Genomic DNA, 11,590 nt, shown 5'->3' on the forward strand with positions numbered 1-11,590 from the left:
ACCCCATCATCATCATCATCTGCCTACAGCTATGTAAGAGGCACATTGGTTTGGGAATGTTACAAGAATGCAGCTTGAAATGGGCATTCAAGAATGGAAAGGAGCTCATCAGAATTCTTAAAAGTTACAAACAGAATGTACCCATCATTTTTATAGTCAATGTAGGTGACAAATGGTTTTATAAGGGAAGCTATTGAAATGGTGATTAAAAATAAAACCACAAAATATACTAGAAAGAAATAGTTTCATAAATATCTTTAAATACCTTCTGCTGCTGCCTCCACTTGCTGGGTGAGCTCGAGCATCAAAGCTGATCACAACACCTCGTTGCTTAAGGTCACTAAATTGTTTTTCCAGATATCTGCAAAATCCCTAAAAAAATACCATACGGATTAAAAGAGTATATGTGTTTTACCATACACACACACACACACACACACACACACACACATCTTATGTATATATTAAATATAATATAATGTGTGTGTGTGCGTGTGTGTATGCCAAAAATAGGTCAAATTTTCTCTATTTCTAAAGAACATTGTAAAGGAGAGGGGAGAAACCCCTCAGTAATTAAACAAATCGAACAACAGGAAAGTTACAGCTTTATTTATTGTCTATCTATATGTATCAGGTACCGTGTTATACACCTAACAGCTATTATCACTAACCCCAGATCAACTTTGCCAGGAAATCCCACTTTACAGATGGGAAAACTAAGGCTCAGAGAAGCTCAGTGACTTGCCCAGATACACAAATAACAAAGCCTGGATTTGTCCCCCAGGTCTGGGGAGGTGGTTCTGTGCTGGGTTAAAGCACAGTGTCTGTGGGTTTGGATTCCAGTCTGCCACCTATGAGCAAATGACAAGTTCCTTAATCAATTGGTACCTCAGTTTCCTCTTCTGTAAAACAGGAAAAGCAACAGTACCAACCTCAAAGAGCTGTTACAAGGATTAAATGAGTTAAAACATGCCAAGTGCTGAGAATTGAACATCAAGAAAGCACTATATGTTTGCTGTTAGAAGCTTTATTTTTATTATTTTCCTAAGCCTTTACTCCTTCCTTTACACTAGTTCTGAAATGCATGAAGGCAGAGGGGTATTTCAGACATTTCTGCCTACTCTATACCATCAGTAGGTCAAAGAAACTCAATACAATTTGATAAGATGTTAATAATTAACTGCTCTTAATGTGTCCTGTTTGTGATACTGTTTTCCAGCAGGCAGAGGTCTTAGAGAGGCCATATCAGTCCAATTATATGACATAGCCAATTATACAAATGAAGATTGTGCTGAGTTTGGGCTATTACCATCATTACCTAGAAATGATGGAATACATAATTCATATATCTCCATGTGCTCAATAACGCCACATCAATCTGAAATATGGAAGATTAGAACACATTAGACCTACCGAACTTTGAATTCAATACGTTTAGATTACTGGAGAAAATAGGTTTTATTACAGAGCAAAGGTTGATTGGGTAATAATGATATTTCATATTACTTATTTCACTTTGACTGAAGGAAGTCTTGTAAAAAATAATTATAACTCATGTTTGGTAGCGGAGTATATGTCACAGCTCTGGTGCCAGAGCAGTGCCAATTTGGAATGCCTTTAGTTTTTCCTGAACAAAAATACTGCGTTGGGCATACCTTCTGAGGTTGAATGATACAAGGAAAGAAAGACACGTGTGGATTGATTTTGTGAGTTCCCAAGAAGGTACTGAGATGCTCACTGAGGCTTACAACCATAACAGCACCCTCCCACCCCTTCTCTCTCTGGTCATCTCCTGTGTTGTGGCCCCAAAGTTCAAGAGACAAAAAGCATTCAGCCTTAGTCCAAAATCCTCACATCTCTAAATTACCCTAGAGAACTCTGGGACCCGCTGAGGCTGAGAACCTGACAGAATGCTTATTCTAGGGAAAGACAGTGCGGGATAAGGGACATTTTCAGAATTGGAATGCTATCTTAGGACACTAGAAGTAAACTCTGCATGGCTTCAAAGGGTCAAAGTATGGGCAATACATACAAGCTACAGAAAGACAGGTTTTGACTCAAAATAATGAAACTATTTTTTTTAAATGCGAACAAGCCAAAGATAGAAAGGCTATTTCAGAAGATAGTGAGTTCTCCGTTATTGATATCTCATGGCTTGGTTATATAACCTAAGAGGAAATTATAACCTTTATCAACGAGGCAAATAATATAAAAGTTTCCCTCCAGTCTCTATTTTGTTCCCCATTGGGGTGTTCTTGACTCACATATATCTGCTTCTTCAATTCAACCAGATGAATTTTAGGGCCCCATTAGGATGAGAGTCCACACTGGAGACCAGCAGGCAGGATGGGAGGCCACAGTTGAAAGCCAACACATTCTACTAGGTCACACAAGCCACAGCTGGGAGTGGAAGGCTGGAGGGTTAGGTCCCGGACATCCTTTTTCTCTAACTTGGAAACCACTCCTAAGATTTTAAAAATATACCTGCTGCTCTCATAACATTGCTGCTCTCATAACTCTTAACATCTTTGTCTCCTGTTGTAAGTATTCTAGTGTAGGCTGGACGACCACTGTGGAATGATGGGGAATGTGGAGGACATTGTCCCAAGGGTTTGAGTCAGATGACCTTTAAAGTATCAACTCATCTTAGTTTTGTAGGATTCTTACCTATCACAGGGTCCACTCCCAGAAGAGACCCATTGCCCTATGGGAGAGGAGGTATGAGATAGGCCCTAAGACATTTCTGGGGATAGAGTCTACCATTCCTAGAAACAAGATGTTTCTAGGAGAATACAGACAAAAAGGCTATAGGATCAATCCCTTCGACTTCCCTAACAATTAGGGCTAATTGAAGGTATGCCCAGTTGGATTTTCCAAAGATGGCCACGCCAATATATCCTACCCCACATGCTCCTCTCATGTGACACTGACATTCCTTCATTAAGAGGGGGGTATCTATGTGCCCTCTCCTTGAAGATAAGCAGCCTTTTTGACTTGCTTTTAACAAACAGGATATGGTGGGAGTAAGTGATTTGGGTGACTTTCAAGGTAAGGTTACATAGGTCAATACAGCCTCCAACTGGCACACACAGACACTCTCTGATGCTGTCCCAGGTCCCATGTTGTAAGGAAGCCCAGGCCACATGTAGTAGTCTGGCCCCTGCTAAGATCTCAGCTAAGAGCCATTCATAACTGCAGACATGTGAGTGAGGGAGCTTTCAGAAGATTCCAGGCTCCCAGGTGATACCATGTGCAGCAGAGATAAGCTCTGCTCACTGAGCTCCACTCATACTACAGATCTGTGAGCAAAATAAACTGTTTAAAATCACCGTTTTGGGTGATTTGTTCTAGAGCCCTAGTAACTGGAACAGAGGGTGACCTTAACCAGAAGCACAATTCTGTGTTATCCATAAAGTAGAGGATTCTCATGCTCACTCCATTCCCAGCCTTCCCTCCAAAAAGATGGGAGCCCAACTGCTTAACAGGGGTTCCCATGGCTGCTATGTACCCACAGGCAAGGTTGCCTTGCCTTATTAGGGTTTTGCTAGAACATGTCCAACTGCTTTTTATAGGAGGTACATGTAAGGTACAGGTAATCACCATTAGTCAATTTTTCCAGCCTTTTCTTTCCCAGAATTAAAGTGATCTGCATTTTCAATAGTCTAAGTAGTTGAAGAAATAGAATAAGCTATTCTCCTTCATTTCCCTCATAAACAGAGGACTCTCCATACTCAATGGCAGCTATTCTGTTTTGTCAAAGACTTTACCTCTATTCCTAAAGTTGGGTCAAGATTCTGACAGTAAAATTCACAAATGAAGGCAAGAGAACTCTGCAATAATTTCCACTGATTCCGTACATTAAAACTAAACAGAACTGGCTCTTGGTTATTCTGGCAGTTAGAAAAGCTTTTTAATTCTTGTACCTGTACAACCATAACGAAAAATTACAACACCATAAAAGTCAGTCAGCTAAGCTGGCAGATTTGCACTGGAATGAAAGCTCCATGAAGGAATCTGTTTTAGTCATTAGTATGTCCCCAATGCCGGGCCCATAGTTTCTCAATAAATCTCTGTTAAATGAATGAATGAATGAATGAATGAATGAATGAGTTCTGAAACAAGTACTGCTTTAACCAACTGCATGAGCCTTACTTTATAGAGTAAACGTGGGACTCCCTATACCTAGGCAAACCCACAAGACCTGGCCATATTTAAACAAGTTAGGCCTGTCAAATACAAAAGGAACTTCGGGTTAAACTAATTAAACAAGGAGGCCGTTGGACTGAGGTGGCTTTAAAGCCTTAGTAGCCTAAGTAAGCAAACTAAAATCTGTTAAGCAAACCAAAACCTAAGTCTGTAAATGCCTCATGGTTAAGAAATCAAAATCTACCACAACCGACCACAAACAACCAATTGGACTTTCCCAAATAAAGCAACCACTTGAGCTCTGGCCAATTTACTAATTTCCTTCCTTTGCTTCTGCTTCTTTTCTGTAAAAGTCTTTCTCTTAGGTCCTGTCAGTGGAGCGTTCCTAACCATTTCCCATTTGGTACTGCCTGATTCGAGTACATTTTTGCTCAAATCAACACTTAAAATTTTTTAGTATGCCTCAGTTTATCTTTTAACACTGGGGATATGTTAAGAATAACTAAGAAATGTAAAAAATGTGGTACCTCCTCAGGGATACTGTGGATACCTGATCATGGCATTGTACACCAGAAGCTAAACATTAATGAATGCCAACTATAATTTTATATATATAATGTGATGGTTCAGTGTGAGGTCGGAGGGATAGTGGATGGGGGGAGGGGGGTTCACAGTGTGAGGGATATAAATGATGAACGTCTAAGTATTACCTTGTCTTGTACACCTGAAACTAATAAAAAAAAAAATTAAAAAAAAAATGTGGTACCTGTGTAGTCTGGATGATGGTCAAGTCATTCATATGAGAAATTCCCACTCCCATAGCAGCTCGGAGGCCAGCTGTTCCAAACTCCATTCGAGCCCCAAAACATTTTTGTAGTTCTTCTTTATTATTTTCTGCAATTAGTTGTTTCGCTAACTCCAGAGTTAAAGGATTCTACAAAACAGAAATGTATATACCAGATATAGCCAGGTGAGTAACAGCACGAAAAATCTGAAATATTAAAAAAAAACACAATAATTCTACCCTCGGGGAAGACTATACATATATATATATATATACATATATACACACACACATATATATTTATATTCATATTCATATACACACACACATATATATTTGAAAAGCCTGTGTGTGTGTATGTGTGTTCGTGTGTATAGGCTTTTCAATATTTTGATGCTTTTGAAATCTGAAATAAGTCATTTTTTTCTCAATTATAACAAGTGATACTGCAATATAATAAACAAATATTTAGTTGTAGAATAAATTAGACTAGTTTAGAATAGAAATATATATTGAATCCCTTGTTCCTGGCATAGAACTTGTAAACCCTTAGGATTTCCTGATTAGGGTGAGGAGCACCTTTTGGGATTCTTAATAACCCCATTTCAGCCACATCTGAGTTTATGCTAATGAGTAACTCTTGAAGGACACGCGCGGGCTGGTTTCCAGGGGGAGCCAACCATGTGATTAGACAGTTGGAACTTTCAGCCCCATCCCCTGACTTACAGGGAGGGGAGAAGGGCTGGAAATTAGATTTAATCACCAATGGCCAATGATTTAGTCAATCATGCCTACATAATAAACCTCCATAAATACCTTAAACAACAAGGTTCAGAAAGCTTCTGGGCTGGTGAACACATCGGGGTGCTGGGAGGGTGGTATACCTGGAGAGGACTTGGAAGCCCACATACCCTGTGTATCTCTCCCCTTGGCTGTTCCCGAGTTGTGTTCTTTATAATAAAACTGGTAACAGTATGTAAACTGATCTCCTGAGTTCTTCGAGCTGTTCTAGGAAATCATCGAACTCAAGAAGGGGGTCGTGGGAACCCCTGATTTATCACTGGTTGGTCAAAAGTACAGGGGCCAACCTGGGACTTTCTACTGGCACCTGAAGTAGGGACAGTATTGTGGCACTGAGCCCTTAAGCTGGGGGGTCTGCGATAACTCCAGGTAGTTAGTGTCAGAATTGAGTTACGTTGTAGGACACTCAGTTGGTGTCCACAGAGAACTGGAAAACAGCTTGGTGTGGAAAAACTCACACATTTGATGTCAGAAGTGTTGTGAGTAGAAGGAAACGGTCTTTTCCTTTATAAGTATTTTATTTCCTATGAAGGCAAGCACTTTTGGAAAAAGGAAATGAACATACAGATTTTGGGGTCTAACACCCGGAATGGAATCTCAGCCACACCACCACTCACCAACGCTATTCACTTAGGCAAACAGTCTAGAACCTTCCTTACAGAGTGGTTTTGAGTGGTTTACATTAAATGAATGTAAAACATCTTTCTCTGTCTGGCACTTAGTTGCAATCAAATGTTCATTTTCTTCCCTAATGTCTTCAAATTTTCCCAGAGAATGATAAGAGTATACAATTTAAATCAAAACCTTACTTTTGTAGTATTTTATAATTTGCACAATGCTTTCACATACCTGATCAAATCTGAATTTTGTAATGACTGCAAGAGGCACACAAATAACAAAAATCCCATTTTACAGACAGAGAAGTCTCAGAGATTAGACTTCATGATAAGCATTAACTCAGTCCTTTTCTGTTACATTAACTGCTTCAAATACCGTGTTTCCCGAAAATAGGACCTAGCCGGACAATCAGCTCTAATGCGTCTTTTGGAGCAAAAATTAATATAAAACCCGGTATAATATAATATTATATTAGAATATACAGACCAATATAAGACTCGGTCTTATATTAATTTTATATTAATTTTTGCTCCAAAAGATGCATTAGAGCTGAATGTCCAGCTAGGTCTTATTTTGGGGGGAACACAGTAGTCACACGAATCATTTAAGTTGCCCTATTTTCTTTATACAACAGTTGCAGAAATTGTTAAGAATGGAGAAAACGACAATCACATTAACTCATTATCAGGCATTTTAAATTACAAATTCAGAGGAACAATAGAGTAAGTACTTTATTTCTATCTTACAGTCACCATCCACTAGATGAACATGCAGGCAAGATGTGGCCACATAATTAAACTTTGAAATTCTATTCCAATAAAACCCTGGATTTCCAGAATGATGCCCACATTTCCAGATTGTTCCAGATTCAAGACGAATCAAGTAAAAGCCCACCTTTTTGGTTAAAAGCAATAGACACTGATCACAGAGCACGATCTGACCAATCAGATCACCAGGTGCCCTCAAGGAAGGGCTCAAGTCTGGAACATTTTATAAGAGGTTCAACCAACACTTGCTGAATGAGGAAACAGAGACTTCTGTTTTTACAGCCAATATCCGGTGACTCTCAGTGTACACTTGGAAAATAATAACTGGCCTTTGACTTGGAAAAGACTAACTGGCTTTTGATGTCTATACAAGACCAACACCCTGAGGGAAACCAAAGGAGTTAGAGAGATAAGGATGAAAAGTCGAGAGCGAGCGCAGCAGATGTGAATCAGCAGTGGGAGTGACCAAAGCAGCCAGCAAGATAAGGAACGGAGATGAAGGCACGGAGGGAATGCGGTGGGCATCTGCTGGGCGCCTTGCCATCCTCGGAGCATCCTCCGACCAGAGGGCCGCAAGCTCCCTCTTGCTGCCTGTCTCAACCCAAAGAAATTGAGAGGGGAAAGAACTGGAAAAGTAGAAGACATTACAAAATAAAAACAACATCCCCTCACCTCTACCCAGGGAGGTACTACCTCTCTATACAGATCCAATTTTTGTGGCAATCAGGTTTTCATTTCTTCAAACGGAAAGTTTTACGGAACAATTCATTATAAAGTTAAAGCTATAACTTTAAAAGATGTCTACACGTTGCACGTGATCAAAAGTGGAAACATTTTCCTTCCTTAAAGAAACGCAAGGTCTTCCCAGAAAAAAGAGAAACCACCCAGAGTTGCCAATGGCATCCAGAAATCGGATGTGCATTTCACGTACAGGGGCCGGAGGGCAAAGACCGAGACCTAGCAGTGCTGCCGGGACGTGCAGTTAGTTACTCAACCGCTGCAGACGCGACGCCCGAGCCTCCGCGCGTTCAGGCCACGCCCGCTCGCTCCCGACTCCCGCACTTCCAGCGCCGGCCGCGGGATGGCTGCTTTTACCCCGGGACACCTTTTCCGGGCAAACTGAATCTGCCACACGCCGGACCTAAGGCATGGGCGGCCGCGGCGTCCTCCTCCTCCGTCTTCCCGAGGGATGGGAGGCGCGGGAAGAAGGAAGAGCAGACCCCCGCGCGGCGCCGGGGGAGCAGGCAGAGGACCCCGCACGCGGGCGGTCCCAGCCCCCGGTCACCCCTCACCTTGTCCCACTGTAGCCACCTGGCAGTCTCTTGGTTCAGCCGGGTGTCCGTGCCGCGGCCACTGCCTTCCTGAGCCGCCACCGCCGCCATCCCAACGCAGCCACCATCAAGCTCAGGAGGAGTAGCTGTCGCCCTTCCGGCGGGGAGGGGAGAGGCGGAGGCGGGGGCGGGCAGACCCGGAGGCGGGGCGGGGAGAATCGCCGAGGAACCAGCCGGATCCCCGGGGAGAATGACGCGCGGGGCCAGTGGGCACGCCCCCTTGCAGTTCACCTGCGCGCCTCTGGGGGCAGCGGGGGACAAAGGCGTGGGGAGCAGGGCTGAGTCTTTCCCCAAACCTCTGACAGGTCCCCAGGTCACCCACATTCGTACAATAACTAGTCACTGAGTTTCTGCTGTGTGCGAGGCACCGTGTCAGGAGCTGGGACACAAGGTTGAGTAAACTCAGTAGGACCCTAAAAATTCAGTAGAAATTCTGAGAGTCAAGAATAACGAGAAAAATCTTGAAAAAGAACCAAGTGGGAGGATTGCGATAAATAAACGGTAGATCGGAATGGAAGTTTTAGAAATGAAACTACACCTACACGGACAGTTTGTTTCAGAGGTAGCACTGCAGAGCAAGGGGACAGGACTTTCCCCCTCCTCCCCTAATTAATGGTACTGTATCAACTATATGTCCATGTGGGAAAAAGAAAAAAGAAACTTGAGCCCCCACGCTATGTCACATGCAAATATGCATTTCAGGTCAATTGTAGATTTAAGCGGGAAAGGTAAAATGAAACTTCTAGAAACTAAGATAGACTTACATCTTCATGATCTTGGGATCACTAAGCCATGAAGGAGACGCAGTAAGCATGAAAAAACATGTGCAAGAACGTTTCTATCAGCATTGTTTGTAATAGCCCCAAACTGGAAACAACTCAAAGGTCTATCAACAATACAAGGGATAAATACATTGTGGGAAGTTCATACAATGATATAAACAAATTAAGGTATTTTCATACTGCAATAAAAATGAATTATCAGACAATGGCTGTTTGGTCCCAACTACACAGCTGCATGCAACCTGCCTGACCCTGCTCGACCTAGTCGATCTTTTGCGTGAACCCATATAGGAGAGCTTGCTGAGGGCTTCAATTGAGAGCTCCACATTCAGTCAACTGAAAAGATTGCTACTGACAAGCCTCCCTATCAAAAATATTGCTCTCGGGGCGGCCCGGTGGCTCAGGTGGTTAGAGCTCCATGCTCCTAACTCGGAAGGCTGAGGGTTCTATTCCCACATGGGCCAGTGGGCTCTCAACCACAAGGTTGCCGGTTCAATTCCTCGTGTCCCACAAGGGATGGTGGGCAGCACCCCCTGCAACTAAGATTGAACACGGCACCTTGAGCTGAGCTGCTGCTGAGCTGCCAGATGGCTCAGTTGGTTGGCATGCGTCCTCGTAACCACACGGTTGCTGGTTTGACTCCCACAAGGGATGGTGGGTTGCGCCACCTGCAGCTGGCAAAGGCAACTGTACCAGGAGCTGAGCTGCACCCTCCGCAACTAAGATTGAAAGGACAACAACTTGACTTGGGAAAAAAAAGGCCTGGAAGTACACACTGTTCCCCAATAAAATCTTTAAAAAAAAAAAAAATGAACTATCAGTACCATGGGTGAACTTCCCAAACATTACATTGAGTGAAAGAAGGCAGACCTTCCCTCCCACCCACCCCCACCTTCCAAATACTGGATCATTCCATATATACAAAATTCTAGAATAGATAAAAATATAGGGAAAGAAAACAGATTAGTGGTTTCTAGACCTGGGGGTGGGGAGAGAGGTTGACAACAAAGGGCACAAGGGAATTTGGGGGGTGATGGAATTGTTCTGTGCCTTGATTATGGTGATGATAAACACAACTGTGTTTATCAAAATTCATAGAACTGTACGCTCTAAAGGGTAAGTTTCACTGTATATTAAATTATACCTCAATTTTTAAAAGTCTTAAGACTGAAAATTTTACAAAGGAGACAAAACTAATCTATGGACATCAGGAGAATGGTGTTTATAGGAAAGAGGAGAGTGCCTTCTGGCAGACTAGGACCGCTCCATTTCTTGACCTGGGTAGTGAGTGGTCGCTCATATTTGTTTACTTTGTAGTAATACACTGGAGTGTACTTATGAACTGCGCATTTTCAGTGTATTCTATTTCAATTTTTAAAAGTAAACACCATATATCCAGGAGCTACGATATCTCTTTAAGTGTAATGAGAGAAGCGTATTGATTATATAATCACATCAGTTAATACATAATTTCAAACCGATAAAAATGTTGGAAGGAAATCACGGAGATTCCATGAGGGTGCACTCTGGGGTCTGTCCTAGTCTGGGGAGCTTCCCTGAGTACTTGAAGCATATGTGGAGGTGCAAGGGAGAGGCAGTTAATGTGGGGGGGGGGGGAGGAAGCCTGGAAAACACTTTCCGGATGGAGAGAACCCTAAATGTGGTCCTTTCCCTAACAGGGAAGAAGAAGAGAAGAAGGGTGGGCAGCCCTGGTCTCCCTATCTGTCAGGTTGTCCGCAGCTCTGCCACACTCAGTGCTGTCTCCTTTCTCTGCACTTGACCAACCTTCTTTCAATCATGCCAGGACAGAAATTATGGAACACAGAGTCAGAGACCAGACAGGTCTCACTTGCCCTTGTTTCCCTCTCAAATGGCAGCGCTCTCCAAGATGGGTCTGTGCAGCTTCTAGCCTTCTGCCTGGGTTGAGGGGGTCAGGGGGGCATGTAAGGAGTTTGGGGGGCAGGTTATGGGCCTCTGAGTTCCTATCTCTCCCTCCATGGTAGGGGTGGTTGCAGCTGAGTCTATGCTACAGTTCCAAAGGAGTGGGGAGTGGGGTGGCAAGGGGCTATTTTGACACTGTACTTTCCTCAGCACAGAATGATGAGCCAATGGTGACATCCCATCAGAACTATTTAATCTCCACGTGGGACACCAAGGGACAGATTTCTCAATATTCAATATTCAAAGAGAGAAAGCACAATTGTCCTTCAGATATTGAAAACAGTTTATTTCTTTTTTAAATTTAATTTGATAAGATTTTTATTTAAAATATAGTTAATATACAATGTTATATTAGTTTCGGGTATACACCATAGTTATTGAACATTTACATACCTAAAGAAATGATCACTATGGTAAGTC

General features: G+C 42.6%; 1 protein-coding gene across 2 annotated transcripts in view; it reads right to left on the reverse strand.

Moving 5' to 3' along the window:
• Positions 1 to 8,547, reverse strand: part of PGM2 (phosphoglucomutase 2) — a 35,912-nt gene extending 27,365 nt beyond the window's left edge. Inside the window, exons 1-3 of one of the 2 annotated variants that reach the window (XM_081057704.1) lie at positions 8,409 to 8,547; positions 4,913 to 5,080; positions 266 to 372 (exon numbers count right to left, since the gene is read on the reverse strand). In XM_081057704.1, the coding sequence (XP_080913830.1) occupies positions 266 to 372; positions 4,913 to 5,080; positions 8,409 to 8,498 (365 nt within the window). In that variant the 5' untranslated portion in view covers positions 8,499 to 8,547. The remainder of the gene's footprint in view (positions 1 to 265; positions 373 to 4,912; positions 5,081 to 8,408) is intronic. The other variant, XM_081057705.1, reaches the window with a different exon arrangement.
• Between the last annotated feature and the right edge of the window lie 3,043 nt (positions 8,548 to 11,590).

The sequence above is a fragment of the Rhinolophus hipposideros genome (genome assembly GCF_964194185.1).
Source record: "Rhinolophus hipposideros genome assembly, chromosome: 1".
Lineage (NCBI taxonomy): Eukaryota > Metazoa > Chordata > Mammalia > Chiroptera > Rhinolophidae > Rhinolophus > Rhinolophus hipposideros.